The 18373-nt window shown below is 45.2% G+C and overlaps 1 protein-coding gene across 4 annotated transcripts in view; it reads left to right on the top strand.

The window, feature by feature from the left end:
- The window catches only part of LOC111951450 (transcription factor ETV6), a 20302-nt gene continuing 1929 nt past the window's right edge, over positions 1 to 18373 (top strand). Inside the window, exons 1-7 of one of the 4 annotated variants that reach the window (XM_023969540.2) lie at positions 1 to 370; positions 2073 to 2202; positions 13685 to 13849; positions 15007 to 15141; positions 16651 to 17238; positions 17382 to 17524; positions 17634 to 17734. In XM_023969540.2, the coding sequence (XP_023825308.1) occupies positions 338 to 370; positions 2073 to 2202; positions 13685 to 13849; positions 15007 to 15141; positions 16651 to 17238; positions 17382 to 17524; positions 17634 to 17734 (1295 nt within the window). In that variant the 5' untranslated portion in view covers positions 1 to 337. Of the gene's footprint in view, positions 530 to 2069; positions 2203 to 13684; positions 13850 to 15006; positions 15142 to 16650; positions 17239 to 17381; positions 17525 to 17633; positions 17735 to 18373 lie in introns of all 4 variants that reach the window. The other 3 variants (XM_023969539.2, XM_023969543.2, XM_023969542.2) reach the window with 3 other exon arrangements.

Below are 18373 nucleotides of genomic sequence, written 5' to 3'. Positions count from 1 at the left end.
TGAGAATTCACGTCGTTTCGCCGTTTACACGTCCAAGTCAATGAGCAGTACAACGGAGATGTCTGCCTTTTAGTCCTGTCTTCCAGGAAGAGAATTAACCAACGCGTCGCCGAAATGTAGAGCGCAGCACCAACAGAAAACAAAGAACTTTCACGCGTTTATGATAAACATGGTTATATAATGGATCGATAACAAACCGTAAACGTATTTATTACGTGGCCCTGTAACCCTCCCCAAGTCAGGGAGTCGGGTGTGGGTGTTTTTTTCTGGTTTATTTCAAAGAGGAGAACGGGAAAAGGAAAGTGGGAAGAGGAGAACTTCCTGAATTTAGCGAGACATGTCAGAATCCTCATCGCAGATCATAACAAAGGTATTTGTTGATTTTATAAAGCAGAATCAAGTTCTAGGACCCCGGGGTGAGATGCGCTTGACGCAGTCGTGTTGTTGACAACTGCATCGTGTGTGTTGGTAATCATCTGTTGCTGAGGGGAACATTTCGCCGCTCTGTTGTAGACTACAGCAGCGCTTGGTAAGTCCATCCATGCTGCGCTACAAGTTTACCGACTTCGCAGCACACCTGAGATAAACGTTTTTCGTCACGACGTTCGTTTTCATAGGCTATTGGTGCTTTCAAGACAACTGAGAACTCGGGAAAAAACGAGGTCAAATCATGACGTCAGGGATCTTGAGGTCGGAAAGTCGGAGCTATAGAAAGATGCCCCCGTTTCCGACTTGGAAATCCCGAGTTGGATGACCATTGAAAGATTTTTCCCAGACGGAGCTGTTTTTTTTTCTGTGGTGCCAGTTGTCATGAACGCACTGAAGTCAGAAGTCGGAGATTTCAGAGTTCCCAGTTGTTTTGAACGCGCCATATGGTTTGTTTGAAAACCACCAGAAATGTGACTAACCTTATGGATCATATTAGCCTACAATTCATGTTATTAGTTGAAACTATTCATGGTAATATAAATGTATCTGTCACAATTATATAGCATATACACAGGTAATTCATTTTCTATAGAATACATGTTGTATATGTAAACCTGACATTTTTAGGCGTAAAACAGTTGCAGTGCATAAATGCATGGTGGTTATCATGTTATTTCATTACAGTCAAGGTCTAAAGATGTTTCTTCAAATTTCAGGTGACAGGGAAACTTTTTGGGATTGTTGGGATGCACCCTAGGAGAGTAGGCCTAAAGATATTTTGGAATGATATTGTTTTGCAGAGAAAAGTAGCAGAGTTATTGTAGGCTATATGTATGCCCCTAAACACACACACTCACACACAAACTCACTCTCTTGCCCCCCCTCGGCCCCATCTGTACCTGAACCCCTTTTTGACCGTACACAACCTTGTCAAATCTGGGCTGTACACATGCAAAATCTTCTAAAAGTAAGACTTGATATAGTGTATTATTGTTGGCTATAGGCTACCAAAATACATTAAGTATTCTTGAAGAGTAGGGCGGTCTGTATAATAAAATGAGATTAAAAGCTCATTGCTACATATGCCACAGTGAGTTCCTAGTACAGTATGCTAATAGGAACTAGCCGTTTTAGATTGACTGGTTGAATGAATCACCAATCCATGTTATAAGATGCTGCTGTTGGCAAACTGAGAGCCTATAAACATCACATTCAGCAGCACTGATTGGCCCATACATACTCACCTGTTAACTGTTGCTGTCCATAGACGGTGCAGAGTAGAAAGAGGCAAATTAATGATGTTAGAATACCATTGTACACAACAGCACATGCATACATTGTCAGGTTGACAGGTTACATTTTGTATAAGTAAATGTGCACAAATACCAGTAAGTTCAACCTCCTGTGACTGGCTGCATTGACCATGCAAACACACCAGCATCTGTCTCCAAATAAGTCTAATACGATTTTATGAATAAAAAGATTGGCTCTGTGTGGGTACCTTATCACCTAGATAAAGAATGTGTAAATGGTGTTATAGTTTCTCGGTGTGGTGATTCTCAGGCTGTTTTGGTTTAAGGATGGTTTTCGGGAGGTTTGTAACTAAGGCATGCTTTGTGTCTCTATGTATCTATTCATAGCAGGAGAGGAGCTCATTCAGTCCTTCCTCCGTGAGCCCCCTGCCAAACTCCACTTCCTCCCCCGTCCATGCTCCCACGGCCAGGCCAGCCAGCCGAATGGAGGACGAGCCTGCCAGGCTGCCCGTGCACCTGCGTGAGTCACTCACACAAACATGCAGACGCACACGCACACACAACTCATGACACCCACAGGCGCACACAGAGAATACATGACAGTCATAATCAACAAACAAATCTCTTTGTCATTTCAGCCTACATTTTCTTTATCCCATAAACATTTGTTTTGAGAGCATTTGACCTCAGAAAATGGCAGATTGAAAGCCATGATTTACTATAGCTACTTGCATGTCACGTCATCACTCCAACTGGCATCACTCTCCGCATGTGGACAGACAGACCTACTCATGTATCCCTCCTCTGAGGTGCTGAAGCAGACCCAGGGTCAAGGACCAACACAAGACGTCTTTACTGAACCATAGCAGAGTCACTGTACTGGAACACTACACAGTAGAACACAGTGGAATGCAACACAGCAGGACAGTGACAGCCAACACAACTCAGTACACAGCAGCACCGCAGTGTTCAGTACAATAACACCTCAGGGTACTGAAGGACAGCACACAACACAACGTAGCTCAGTACAAGAGAATAGAGAACAGCACAGAATAATAGCCCAGTGTAATGGAGGAGTATAACATGTAAAGAGTTTAGGAGAAGAAAGGAAGTAGGAGATGGGTTGGGTTGGGCTGGGGAGAGTCTAGAATTAGGAGAGAGAGTGAGCTATTACAGGACAGAATAGGACAGGGCGGACAAGAAGGAAAGTAAGGAGAAGACTGTACATATGAGGTAAGGTGAAGAGAGGATTTGATTTGTATTGAGAGGGCAGATGCGTATATTGATTTACATTGCTACTTTACATTATTCTGCACTGATGAGGAAGAGCGGCAAGTAAGAATTTCACTGTACCATTTACACCCGTGGTATCCTGTGCACGTGACGAATAAACTTCGATTTGAGGTGTTTACTGATCTGACATGGTTGGAAAAGTGAGAGCATTGGTGGAAACCATGTTTTTTTTAACCTATTCTTAAGACCAGTATAAATCACCAAGGGCCTCAATAAAGAGAGGAAGGAAGGGAAGGAAGGGAAGGAAGAGGGACAAGGAGAGGAGGGAACATGACAACCATGTACTGTCTGGTGGAGCTGACGGCAGGTCTCAACCGGCCACTGCCTGAGCCAATAAAACAACAGGCGGGGTTGGATCACGGCCAGGATATAGACTGGGTGTTTATAGAGTCGTAGAGTCACTGGGCCTGCTCTGTGTGAAAAACTATTCATATTTAACCAGGCACCTTTTAACATGTATGACTTTTAGGACTTAGAAGACTAGTGAGATTCATCTTTGTAGTTCTTCAGTGAGTTTGGATATAAATCTTCCCACTGGGCACAGCCGTCAATTAAATGTCTATTCCACGTTGGTTCAACGCAATTTCATTAAAACTATGTGGAAACAATGTTAATTCTACCAGTATGTGCCAATGAGTTGTTGTGGGAACTTTTGAGGCTAATTGACCTAAATATTGGCGGTTTGTTGATGTGTGTTTGGCAAAGATATGGTGCAGTACTCATAAATTAGACCAGTATATTAACACACTTTGTGGTAATCTCAATATCTAAAAGAAATGACCTGTAGTGTCTATGCACGTGGACCATACAGAGGAAATTCCCCATTTCCACTTCCCCTTTTGTATTGTCATAGAAAAAGGAAGAACGTTTAACATGTCTGTTTTGGCCTGAGGTTGTCTGTTTGGGCCGTTTATCTGGGCGTGGTGAATGTGGTCTGCTGGACTGTGGGCTTCGATTCAACTTTTTGTTTGAATCTTTAGATTAGGCAAGATTTCCCTCCATTCTACATGTTGACTCTGTCTTTAACTCTGTGAAATATATAAACTACCCTTCACCTGTAGGCCTTCAGTACTCAAACCTCTTATTGGAACCTTCTTTGGCTCAAAGCCATCACTCTTCCTGAAAGAAAGAATGAAAGAGGGGGAAAAAAGAGGGAGAGGAAATTGCAGTGGGCARAAATCCGCCTTCTCCATTTCCTGAGGAGGAAGTGGATTAGATCAGGGTGAGAGTTGCAGCCTTCTCCTCACTCTCAAAGAAGGCTACTCTTCTTTTTAACCCTTTTAGCCAGGAGTGTTAGAAGCCACCCCACTCTGAATGGGAGAGGTTTGCCTCTCCCTGTGTGTCTGGGTGAATGTTCTTGAAGTGGTGAAGTTAGGGTTACATTTCTCCATCACATTGGCGGATTTTCACGTTAATCCTCCAATTTCCTGTCTGTTAGCTGTCTCATTGTTGAACTATAGAACATGCACATGAAAAGAAAATAAGCACAGCTGTAAAACACTTAATTCTACTGTTTGGTTGCACTAGATGTCAGCGCTTGAGTGAAGTGGATGGCTTTTCAACCCTCAATTCCATTACATTAATTGTGTTTACTTAATTGTCTTGCAATGTGTCAGCCTCAAGGTCACCCGCCTAGCAGACACTAAGAAGCATAGCATTCAGGCTCACTGCAATAAGGGATTCACGCTATTTACTGACGTCACGACAAGTCGAGTGGGCACTGATGGGGATGTAACATTGAGACACCTGTGACAAGTTCAAAGAATATGGAGTGAGTGTCTATGGGAATTTGTATGGAGAGTACAGTTTACATTAAACATGGAAGCTTATTGAACATGAGAAATCTCTTGCTGGGTGACAGAGAAAGAAGCCTCCTCTTGGATACTTGACTTGCTGCTGTTTTTCTTTGTAAACCTTTCTCAATAGATTGTGTTTGCTTTTCTCACAGCTGGGTTTCTACTGTGTGTGTGTGGGTGGGTGGCTGAGAGTGTGTGTGTGTGAGACTGTCTTTGTGCACAGGCATGTTGGAGTTGGTGTGTGCTTGTGTATTAATCGATCTCCTTGTGTGTGCATGTCCACATCACTCTGTGTAATTGTACTGTGTGTGTGTGTGTGCCTGCATACTAGTTTGTGGAGTCTTTCTGTATGTGTAAAGATGTTTGCGTGCATATCAACGGTACAGTACACACAGAAGGGTATTTGAGTGTCTTGTGTGTTTGCAGTCATTGTATATGTGTGACTGTGTGTACGCCAGTGCCTTTCAGAGGGGAAATTTCCTGCCCCTGGAAGCCGTTCTCATCCTCAGGAATTTCCTGAGTGGGCAGACTGCGCTTCCTGAATAAATGTTGTTGTTTTTCCCCCTTCGTTCCCTTTTCTCCCTCTGAAAGGGGAAACTGTTCTCACATGCCAACAGCCAAGTGAAGAGCAGCCCCCTTCTCTTCCTGTTTGAAACACTCCACATGCCATCATGGAAGGAAGGGGGTTTAAGAGGAAAGTGTGGGGCATAGTTCCCCACCCTAAACCAGGCAGGGAGAAAACAGCCCACCAGACTGATTGATGCTTAAAAGACATCGCTATGTTGCTAATGCTACCCATTCTGCCTTTAAAGGGCGACTGCAGTTCCTTTGGCTTTGTTTTGAAGATTGCTCAATAAGAAATGCTAGAGACCATAACTGAAGCCAAACCAGAGTTGTCTTGGGGGTGTGGTTTGATGTGGGTGTGTTATGTTTGTATATAGACCCTTTCCAGTACACGACACACTGACAGATGCACGCTGCAGTAAGAAAGCCATCACCATCTGTGCCCATTCAACATAGCCTAGATTTAGATTTTATTACTTCTAAACAAAATAACTTTTTGGGCTTCTCATACACTTACAATTATGTTTTGATTATAGTTATAGTCAATAAGATTATATTTGGTTGTGATCTTTGCAAAATAACTGTTTTGGATGCCACAGTTGTTAGCTAGAATGCTAATGCTCATTGACATAGTCTGTAGCAAAAGCTAGCCAAAGAGTAATTTTACTGTTAGAAGTTCAAGTGTTTTTAAAGTAAAATGCAGTTGATTTGCGATGACACAAACATTCATACGAGCCTTAATGTCCCATTATAATCCAAAAGGAGTGTGAAATGCTATCAAAAGCAACATGTAAATAGAGGCTTTTTTTGCTGGCGTTCTATAAGAACTTCCCCGTGTTCTGCCACCAACTTGTGCGTATCGCTCTCGTGAGGCAATGTTTGCAAACACAGAAATGGGTCTATTGTACCTTGGCAGGTGTTTGTCCCTCCTGAGTCACTGTTGCAACAACAACCACTTCCTCAAAATATTCATTAATTTAGACGGTTTTGCAGAGGAGGTCTTAGTCGTGCAATTTTGCATCTAGCTAGGCTGTTTGGTGCAGTAATTCTTAAGTAAAAACATTTGCATGAAAAACTAGTCTGTGCACTGCATACAGTCTATCAAGCCGGGAAAGTCTGGCTCCGAGCTCAGGACTGATTTCTGAGAACAAAAATATCTTTACATCTGTAAACTGTCAAACTATTGTAAATAAAACACAAGCAACACACTGTTTATCAGTGTACAAAATCACTTGCTAGCTAGCAAAGTTCCAACTCTGTGTTTGTGAATTAAGCTAATAAGTAGAAGCTAGCAGGCACATTGAGCAGCCAGGCCACAATCAGCTTATTAAGTCAGTGGCGAGTTGTGTGCTTCGGTGCTGTTATTTTATTTTTATTTTTTTACTTTCTCACCATCTATTACCAGAATGTGAGTCTGTCTGGCAGTTTTTAATAGGGAGACATGTTACAAAACAAATCGCGGGGGATACAAGATGCTTGGAATGGGTTTTGGAATATTGAGAAGTGCTCTCTGATCGTCTCATTTTGCCCCCAAAAAGTGTCAGACTCGAGTGATTGACACTATCAAACATAATCAAGTGGCCACTCCATAAAGGGCTTAGGGTCAAGGGTTACTTCAACATAACGTTGGCGAATCAGTTGCCTTATGTAAACAAGTCTGAGGTGCTGTGTAATGGGCAGATCTGTTTTACTGTCTGGAGGTTCTGGCTGCTACGATTGGATAGAGCGCGTGCAGCTGATGGAGGCAAATCAGTACAGCTGCTTCTCTCGTGTTAGTGGGCATGATTGTAATCCATACCCAGCCCCCCAGTAAGTCGCGACAAACTCATTTACAGAACTCCGTTTTGGATGAGACTGACTTCATGACCAAAATTATCCTATTTACACGTTGTAGATAATGTTGACCCTACAATTGATGTTTCTAACTCATATCGATGCAACATATAACCAACTTCTCTGGTTTTAAACGGCCTAAGGGGCAGTTGACATTTTTAAGTGAATGGCCTACTGCAGATGTCATTAGCATAGATGACATGCTAATTTCCATGACATTGTGGTTTAGTACAGAATAATTCTGGATTGAACAATGAGGTCAAATTGAGAACAGCGATTCACTTGAACATCTCTGAAACGTCTAGCTGGGCTGATGTTTGTTCCTAATACATCTGCATAATTTCGTATGCAACATGTCATATATATATATATATATATATATATATATATATATATATGTTATTGTTCAAACAGACAAAACAGAGCTAGCTATGCCCTTAAAATGGTTCAACAGACTACCTTTTAAAATCTTATTGAGCACACTGGTTAACAAATGAGAGCTTAGAGCCATAGAATACCAACCAAGAACTTAGAATAAATGAAATGTTTGAACAATAACCTCTATCTAGCATGTACACGTTCTGTGGTCTGTTTTCCCAAAGAGAAGGAAAGCATGGTAGTGTGCATTTAAGATTCACAAGTGTAGCTTTTTAGGTACAGCATTAGTACAAGTACTACTCGTTCCTACATTTTCTAAAAGAGGGTTGGCCTTCTCTTATAAAAACGCATAAATAGAATCAGTGAAGGCAGGAACTTGTTGAAAACAAACTACAGTACATGAGCCAGCTTGCCCCCAATGCCAAACATACTATCAAACAGGTTGTGCTACTTCCTGCCCAAAACCAAGCGTTTGATTGGTAATCTGTTTTATGCTTGTTTTGACTGGATGGAGTCCAATCCGGCTGGATTTGGAACACACAGTTTCCGATGAGGTAAAGTATGTAGTTTGCATTTGACCTGGAGCGAGAGAAAGGAGGGGGATAAAGTGAAGGACAGAAACGGGGAGAGTGAGAGAAGAGGGTGTGAGTAAGGGAAATGTGTAAGGTGTTACACACTCATGTCTGACTCACAAGGTCAAAAGGCCTCCTTCTCCCTCCTACCCTGCATGAAAGAAAAGCTATTTTCAATCAAGAATGAAGACAAATCCACCTCTTCATTCAAGAAGGAAAGAAAACATTTACAGCAAAGGTGAATGACTATAGAGATCATTGATTCAGGAAAACATACTTTTGACCAGTCCTTAGCTGTCAAAAGCATTTGCCAACTTCTACAGCATTTACAGTACATTCAGAAAAAATATTTCTTATTCATTCCAGGTAAAACTGTACACCACACACTGGTCTGACCTTTAGAGGTCTACAGAATGGACACATATTTCACATATGTATGTTCTGTATTGCTGAAGAGAGAGTTAAAGAGGTTGTGGAGGGAAACAACGAAACAAGATACCAGTGATCTCATCCCTTCTCTCCTCATTCATCCCATGCGCTTCCGAGTTTCCCCGGCAACAGCGTGCATCACTGTGTGTGTGTGTGTGCGGGGGCCTGCAATCCACAGAGTGAAAATTGTGTGTCATCAGGGAGGATTAGTAGCCCACGGTTTAGTCAAGGGCCTTTCGCGTTGGATCCTCTGGTCGTGTTCGAGAGTGTTTCATCCCATACACAAACAGACTGCACACAGAAACCCGAGATGGTGTCCAACAAAGACACGGATGGTGAAACGAGAGCGGGGCTGAAATGATTTGGTCATGAACACGAAACAGTAAATCTGCAGGTTCTTACACAACTGAAATGTGAAATGGATTGGGCGAAAGGGGAAACTTCTCTGAGCCTGTGAGGGACAGAGTAAGATGTGGGCTAATCAAAGAGCACTGCCCACTCTTCCTCCTGATCTTTTTTCTGGCTGCCTCAGCTTCTCTCTTTCCTCTCTCTCTTTCTCACCATGTGTTTGTCTGCTGAGTCTTAATATCCGTTTCTCTTCCTGTTGGTCTTCTTTTTTCTACCACTTCTCCGTTATTGTTTCTGGTTCCCATCACTCTCTCTATCCCCCTCCCCTGCTCATATCCTTTTCTCTGTCTGCTCTCTCCGTTGCTGCTGACTGTTGATAAACCTCACAGCGTCGCTCCCAACCTTACCGTAGGAAGTTTCCTGTGCTGGAAATGGAGCCATGCTGGATCGCTCCTGCCCAAGCGTGTTTGCCCCCCCCCCGCCGACCCCCCCTCTCCGCGGGCCCTGTGCAGATGGCTGGGTCGGCAGGCCGGATCTCAGTGGAGTTTTGGCAGCGTTATGCCTTCCCTCTCTTTCTCCTCTCTCTCTCTCCAGCCCTGGAGAGAACATACCATGGCAGTGACCTCACAACCAGGGCCTCCCTGGACGCCGTACGCATCACTAAGGTTATGTGATTAAGGGGTCACCCGTAGGCGACACAGCTGGTGGATGCTGAGCATATGGTAATTAGATCTGTTCTCTAGTTAGGTGCTACCTTACTGATGGTGTTTGTTCATGGGAGTCAATGGCATTGTTCGGTTGTTCAATCTAAAATCTAGAGCTGGCATTAGAATGAAAGGATATGAAAACATATTTCATTGGGACATTCTAAAATCTCTACAAACAATGGGCTGTAGTCCTCATGTTATTCTTGAACACCGGTATCCAACTGTTGTATGATTTACACCTTTACTCATAAAAGGGCTCTTTACTTGTCATATGTGACCCATCGGGGGCCAATTGGCCCCTGAATGAAAATCCAGCTCAGCTAGATAACCAGATGCATGGCCCCTGTGACAATCTGTAATATTTTTCACAGACTCTGGTTCTGGCTTGACTGTTTGTGGAGACTATCTAAGTAGACCCTGTGTAGTGATGGAATAGGCTGCATAAAACATTCCATTACACATCAAGTTGTTCACTGGCTATATAAACTCAGCAAAAAAAGAAATGTCCTCTCGCTGTCAACTGCTTTTATTTTCAGCAAACTTAACAAATGTAAATATTTGTATGAACAAAACAAGACTCAACAACTGAGACATAAACTGAACAAGTTCATGTGACTAACAGAAATGGAATAATGTGTCCCTGAACAAAGGGGGGGGTCAAATCAAAAGTAACAGTCAGTATCTGGTGTGGCCACCAGCTGCATTAAGTACTGCAGTGCATCTCCTTCTCATGAACTGCACCAGATTTGCCAGTTCTTGCTGTGAGATGTTACCCCACTCTTCCACCAAAGCACCTGCAAGTTCCCGAACATTTCTGAGGGGAATGGCCCTAGCCCTCACCCTCCGATCCAACAGGTCTCAGACGTGCTCAATGGGATTGAGATCCAGGCTCTTCGCTGGCCATGGCAGAACACTGACATTCCTGTCTTGCAGGAAATCACGCACAGAATGAGCAGTATGGCTGGTGGTATTGTCATGCTGGAGGGTCATGTCAGGATGAGCCTGCAGGAAGGGTACCACATGAGGGAGGAGGATGTCTTCCCTGTAACGTACAGCGTTGAGATTGCCTGCAATGACAACAAGCTCAGTTCTATGATGCTGTGACACACCGTCCCAGACCATGATGGACCCTCCACCTCCAAATCGATCCTGCTCCATAGTACAGGCCTCAGTGTAACGCTCATTCCTTCGACGATAAACGCAAATCCGACCATCACCCCTGGTGAGACAACCGCAACTCGTCAGTGAAGAGCACTTTTTGCCAGTCCTGGCTGGTCCAGCAACGGTGGGTTTGTGCCGGTGATGTCTGGTGAGGACCTGCCTTACAACAGGCCTACAAGCCCTCAGTCCAGCCTCTCTCAGCCTATTGCAGACTGTTTGAGCACTGATNTTTCTGAGGGGAATGGCCCTAGCCCTCACCCTCCGATCCAACAGGTCTCAGACGTGCTCAATGGGATTGAGATCCAGGCTCTTCGCTGGCCATGGCAGAACACTGACATTCCTGTCTTGCAGGAAATCACGCACAGAATGAGCAGTATGGCTGGTGGTATTGTCATGCTGGAGGGTCATGTCAGGATGAGCCTGCAGGAAGGGTACCACATGAGGGAGGAGGATGTCTTCCCTGTAACGTACAGCGTTGAGATTGCCTGCAATGACAACAAGCTCAGTTCTATGATGCTGTGACACACCGTCCCAGACCATGATGGACCCTCCACCTCCAAATCGATCCTGCTCCATAGTACAGGCCTCAGTGTAACGCTCATTCCTTCGACGATAAACGCAAATCCGACCATCACCCCTGGTGAGACAACCGCAACTCGTCAGTGAAGAGCACTTTTTGCCAGTCCTGGCTGGTCCAGCAACGGTGGGTTTGTGCCGGTGATGTCTGGTGAGGACCTGCCTTACAACAGGCCTACAAGCCCTCAGTCCAGCCTCTCTCAGCCTATTGCAGACTGTTTGAGCACTGATGGAGGGATGGTGCGTTCCTGGTGTAACTCGGGCAGTTGTTGTTGCCATCCTGTACCTGTCCGGCAGGTGTGATGTTCAGATATACCGATCCTGTGCAGGTATTACACGTGGTCTGCCACTGCGAGGACGATCAGCTGTCCGTCCTGTCTCCCTGTAGCACTGTCTTAGGCGTCTCATAGTAGGGACATTGCAATGTATTGCCCTGGCCACATCTGCAGTCCTTATGCCTCCTTGCAGAATGCCTAAGGCATGTTCACGCAGATGAACAGGGACCCTGGGCATCTTTCTTTTGGTGTTTTTCAGAGTCAGTAGAAAGGCCTCTTTAGTGTCCTAAGTTTTCATAACTGTGACCTTAATTGCCTACCATCTGTAAGCTGTTTCACAGGTGCATGTTCATTAATCGTTTATTGTTCATTGCACAAGCATGGGAAACAGTGTTTAAATCCTTTACAATGAAGATCTGTGAAGTTATTTGGATTTTTAGAATTATTTTTGCAAAATATATTTCTTTTTTTGAGTTTAGTTATGTCCATACACTATATTCTAGATAAACTTTCCCTTCACAAACCCTGCCAATCTCTATTCTCTATCTCAATATAGAAGGGAAGAGAGAAATGGGAAACTGGCAGTCTAAGAGACGTTTCTTTTTATATTGATTGTTCCCTGTATAAAACGTCCTTTGTTTGACGGGCGGGGGGGAAGCGATCGCTCTGAAACCGCGCACGGGTTCAGATTACTCCTGTGACAGTGACATTGCGCGCACCGCTGGCCAAAGATAACAGCTGTCCCATTCCAAGAGGAAGTGTTTGAGGCCTGGCGATAAGTGAGACGTAGAAACTGCTGCTCTTTGTCTGGTGTAGGTGTGATGGATGCAGCTCTGGTGGTTTGCTGTGTGTGTGTGTGTGTGTGTGTGTGGTGAAGCACAACGATACTGTAAATCTGTTCACAGGTTACAGCCTAGTACAAATGTATAGATGTATGAATGTAAATATAGGCCACCCAGTACCCAATGACGTCAACTAGATCATGGCTCTCCAACGCTGTTCCTGGGGAGAGACTCTTGCTACAGACGCGAAAGAAAACAGTTCCTGACAAACAACAATGACTTTTCTGTCAATGATTTATGTGCTAAACATCTCGTACTCTCAATTGCAATACGATGAGCAAGACTGGGAAAACAATACGACTTGACTCATATGCCGTATAAACCCATGGTAAGGCTTTATAGCTGATATGAATTACAAGCTGTTTACTTTCTAGACATCTAGTGCTCTCCGATTCCCGCGGTCACACACCATTGTTTTCCCTTTGAATACTATTTATTGTTCATGTGTGGGTTTAACGAAAAATGTAATGTGATTTTTATGACATTTCCTAAAAGAATGTATAGAATGCACCTGAAGGTTTGATTTAACCACGTTGTTATTGCTTAGGTTACAAGGAACAAGGTTACATTTTCAAAGTCATGGTCCCGGACACACATTTATAGTGAGCGTTGATTTCTGGGCTATTGCTCAGTCACTAATGCGTTTGGGCGATCCATCAGTGCAGATGTTTCGCTCTCGTAAGTTCCCACGGCAGTGAAAAATATTTCAGAGCCTGAAGGGTGAAAAATGTCAGAGCTGTTTCCTCTGGTATTCCTTAGTGTGTCCTTGCCATTTATGCACTATGCATTAGATTAGTCTAATACATATGTAGTTATACACTATGTTTTAGACTGACTGAGAGAAAGCCACAGGCTTTCCTTTGCAAAATAAATCTACCAAGGTTAACTCACAAATATTGACAAACATTAAGCAAATATGAAATGAACGCGCTGTATGTGAGCACGCATGACTGAAGATGGATCTTTCTTGTTCGACACCTCCTCCATTCCTGCACTCTGCTTATCTCACCTCATACCCTCCMCCCTTCTATTCCCCGCCCTCTCTACTAATCTTCGAATCAATCCCTCTTACTTTGATCTCCTTCCCTCATTTCCCTTTTTACTGCCACCTCTGTCTCCTTCCTCCCTCTCTCCCTTTGCTCCTTCCTTTACTTCCCCCCGGTCTCCCTCCTTCCCAATACTTTCTTCTCATTTCCCTCCTCTCCCCCCTCGCTCCCTCCACCCCCAGGCCTGCAGCCGGTGTTCTGGAGCAGGGAGGACGTGGGCCAGTGGTTGCGCTGGGCCGAGAGGGAGTTTGCCCTGCGRCCCAACACCAGCGGCAGCTTCCAGATGAACGGCAAGGCCCTGCTCCTCCTCACCAAGGAGGACTTCCGCTACCGGTCGCCCCACTCCGGTACGCCCACCTCCCACGCCACGGCCCTTATTAATTCAAACGGTTGCTATGTTATTAGAACACATTTTTCTAACAACATGCTCATGTTTAACAATAATGAATTTTAAAGGGGGAATGACTTGAGAAATGGCACACTGACCTAAGATAATGGCCATGTGTTTAGGGCATTCACTGAATGTCTTTGATAGACCTTTAGTCTATATTTGTAAAATATGTTGATAGGTCTGCTCAGCTGGAAGAAAGCAAGAGGAAGAGGAAAATCAGGTGATTCAGCAGCTTCCTTAGTGGCGTTGCGGTCTGTCTTTGTTGTTGGGGGGAGGCAGTAGGAGACTGGTTGGGTAAACGGCCGATCAGGAAGTGCAAACCGAACTCAACCGTCACCTGCTAACACCAGGAATTTCCCCTGCAGTGCCGTGTTAAACAGCAGGGCCAGAAAGTGAGAACTGAAAGGGGTTTATGTGTGCAAGTGTGTGTGCCTGTGGCGTCTTCACTTCCTTTATGAGAACCATTTCCTTGATGATCTGACGGGAAGCCTCGCAAATTGAAGTGAAAAAACTCCCTCCATTCTATTGATTCCTTTTGAGGGAAATACTCTCTCAGAGCCCTTCATATACAGGTAGCGAGTTAAATCTTTCAGGGTGGCCTAATAATGCCATTTTTACACATTGAGCATTAACCATGTTATGCTAATGCCATCTCTGTTGTAGAAGATACTACAGGCTTTTTTTCATATTGTCTGACACAATCAACCTAGCCTCAGCACAGGAATCTTGGAGGTGCGACAAAGTGAGTCACATGGTTGGTCTATGACTAGACTTGCCATTAGGATTCTGTCACGTCCATGACCTCCTCAAGTAGGCTGCTTTGTAGGAGAACAGATGAGGTATGGAAGTTGCTAGGCAATAATATCAAGTCTTGAACTGCCTCTTGGCAGGCTGAATCATTAGCAACACTATGACTCTTGTCCTGGTCTGTTGGCCTCATTTACCATCTGTTTGGTCCAGACCATATTTTTAAACTCCAGTAAGATCTCTGGTCGGAGCCTGATCCTTTTGATGACATTGATTGACAGCTGCTGCCATGTCTATGGGGTACACCATTGGAAGGGCTCATACTGTAACGTCTGACCTCTAACCACTGACCTGTGTATCCTGCAGGGGACGTCCTGTACGAGCTGCTGCAGCACATCCTGAAGCAGAGGAAGCCGCACGCCTCCTACCCCTCCGCCTACTTCCCCGGCAACTCCTTCCACCCTCTGCCAGAGGGAGCTCTCCAGCACCACAAACTGGAAGGTCAGTGATGTTCGTTAGGGCACACTGTAGCAAAAGGCTTTGTAATGGCAAATGAAAATCTGTGTTCAGACAAGTTCAGGTTATACATTACATTTCACTCTCCCTACTGAACACCAGCCTGATGGTGTTCTTGAGATCACACTTACTGAAGGAAGAATAGAGAGAGATGATTACAGGAACGTGTTGAATTGAATGGGGGGAATGCAGTGGCATTGAGTTCAATAACCTTAGGATGGCTGTTGATTATTGTAACCTGATCTTAGAGAGCCAGTCCAATTGGAAAGCATTTCTCAGACCAATATGAAATCAACTTATTAGCCTATGGGGGGAAAGACAACAACATTTGAGGCCCACCATGGAGTGGAATATTGAACGCATCACCATTGCGTTACTTTCCTGACAATATTATTTTGTWATTCATCAATCTTGTCTGCCAGAAGGATTTCGCAATTCTGTTCTTGCCTAGGGGAATTTGTCGTATGTAATTCCCCCTGAAGAACCCAACTGATCTGACTTCTGTTTCACAGGAGTTACTCAACAATCTTAGACGGTGGCTTCAATTCAAGTATTTAATTACACATGATTAGCGAAAATCAGTTGGTCATGTAGCAATACAATTGCGAGAAAGCTTCTCAAGTATGCTTTAAGTGAATCTGACAAAAGTAACAAGTGGTTCAATGGTCTACTCTAGAGAGAGGTGTTTAAGTCTGTTTACTATCCACCTGAAAAGAGGAGGGACTTCACCTTCTTCGTGCTACACTTTGGACTCCTTTCCCTGCATGGATAGAAGGAAATAGGAGGAGCGAGGGGAGGAGAGGTGTGGGGTTGGATTGTTGACAGTGAAACCTGCTCCACAAGGAAATTATTCTATATTTAAACAACCTTTGGTCTAGGAGTTGAATATCTACAGTTCCTCATCTCTACATGTTTTATAGGGGAAGTGATTGGGTTAGACGATTAAGATGCTCAGGACTTCCTTGTTGTTCGGTACGCTAGTTTTGGTATGCAGAAGCAAAGATATTTCTTTCTTGCTTGGAGGCAAAGAATACTAGCTATTCACATGTAAACATTAAGTAAATGTGTACTGTACATGTTGTAATGTCCTACCCAGTAGAGGGCAGTCCAAATGAATCACTAATAATCTACCACCCACATACATTGAGACATGATGAAGTTTGTAAATGTGTGTAGTGACATCTACTGGACATAATGTAAATATGTTTTGAAACATATATCCTAGGGGCTGCAGGTAGCCAAGTGGTTAGAGCATTGGGCCAGTAACCGATAGGTTGCTGGATCGAATCCCCGAGCTGACAAAGTAAAAATCTGTCGTTCTGCCCCTGAGCAAGGCAGTTAACCCACTGTTCCCCGGGCTCCGAAGACGTGGATGTCGATTTAAGGCAGCCCACCGCACCGGTCTGATTCAGAGGGCTTGGGTTAAATGCGGAAGACACATTTCAGTTGAAGGCATCCGGCTGTACAACTGACTAGGTATCCCCTTTATTGCAGAAACGGTACGGCGGACACCACGCAGTACAGAGCTCCAACCCCAGCACCCACCCACCATTGAGCTCCGACATCGCTCCCGCTCGCCACACCACCCCGCTCCACGCCTCTCCCCCCTGGACCCCAACTACCCACGCCCTGGTGCCGAGGACCACCTCCAGACGTCCTCCCAGCTGCCCGACAGCAACCACCACCTGCCCGAGGACTTGTACACTCTGTCAGTGTCCCCGGTTGCCCCTAATGGTCGCTGCACCACACCCCGCGAGGCCCCCTGCCCAGGCAGCCCCGGGTGCCAGGACGCTGCCCCCCCTCGTGTCATCCAGCTCATGCCCAGCGCCAYCATGCACCCCCTGCTGCTYAGCCCAGGGCGAGGAGGTGKYGCTGGAGACTTCMGGCAYGGCCGTGGGGGGCCACCACTTCAGGCCCCCCATGAAAACGGGCGTGAGGGGAAGGGCCACATCCAGCTGGYACTGGCCCACCACCAGCAGCACRCTCTRCATCAGCAGGARGAGGCGCTCTACAGGAACCACCACGTCATYGTGCCCGTCTYGCCACCAGAGGARCAGGCAATGCCCATTGGACGGATAGCAGGTAACTAACGCTCCTAACTACTCAGGGTTCATCTTAGAGGGGGGTGGTCACGGCTTCAACCAACTCTGGAGGAAGTGTGGCTAAAGTTGAAGTTAACAGGTACTGTCTGAAATGTGTCACCTCTGACGTGTTTGTGTTCCCAGACTGCAGGCTGCTATGGGACTACGTCTACCAGCTCCTCTCAGACAGCCGGTACGAGAACTACATCCGCTGGGAGGACACAGAGACCAAAGTCTTCCGCATCATGGACCCCAACGGCCTGGCTCGCCTGTGGGGGAACCACAAGGTAACGAACTACACCTCCCAGTGTTTGATTGGRAAAGGCATTTTCCCGCAGTGCTGGTTTTCTTGAAGTTCTGTGTTAACATTCTRTCTTGTTCCATTGGTTGTAACAGAACAGGACCAATATGACGTACGAGAAGATGTCACGAGCACTGAGACACTACTACAAACTGAACATTATCAGGAAAGAGCCAGGACAGAGACTCTTATTCAGGTATGGTAGGGTTTAGTTAAAACCCGATTATTATTTGAAGTAAAAAAAGAAAATGTGTGTATATATATATATATATATATATACTGCTCAAAAAAATAAAGGGAACACTTAAACAACACAATGTAACTCCAAGTCAATCACACTTCTGTACCGTTTGGCGTGGGTGAGTCATGGTGTGGGTGGCATTTCTTTTGGCGCACAGCCCTCCATGTGCTCGCCAGAGGTAGCCTGACTGCCATTAGGTACCGATAATCCTCAGACCCTTGTGAGACCATATGCTACACATGCACATTTGTGGCCTGCTGGAGGTCATTTTGCAGGCTCTGGTAGTGCTCCTCCTTGCACAAAGGCGGAGGTAGCGGTCCTGCTGCTGGGTTGTTGCCCTCCTACGGCCTCCTCCACGTCTCCTGAGTACTGGCCTGTCTCCTGGTAGCCCTCCATGCTTGACACTACGCTGACAGACACAGCAAACCTTCTTGCCACAGTTCGCATTGATGTCCATCCTGGATGAGCTGCACTACCTGAGCCACTTGTGTGGGTTGTAGACTCCGTCTCATGCTACCACTAGAGTGAGAGCACCGCCAGCATTCAAAAGTGACCAAAACATCAGCCAGGAAGCATAGGAACTGAGAAGTGTCT

This window comes from Salvelinus sp. IW2-2015, linkage group LG24 (assembly GCF_002910315.2).
Source record: "Salvelinus sp. IW2-2015 linkage group LG24, ASM291031v2, whole genome shotgun sequence".
In the NCBI taxonomy this organism is placed as follows: domain Eukaryota; kingdom Metazoa; phylum Chordata; class Actinopteri; order Salmoniformes; family Salmonidae; genus Salvelinus; species Salvelinus sp. IW2-2015.
This window is presented reverse-complemented; position numbering and strand designations above follow the sequence as displayed.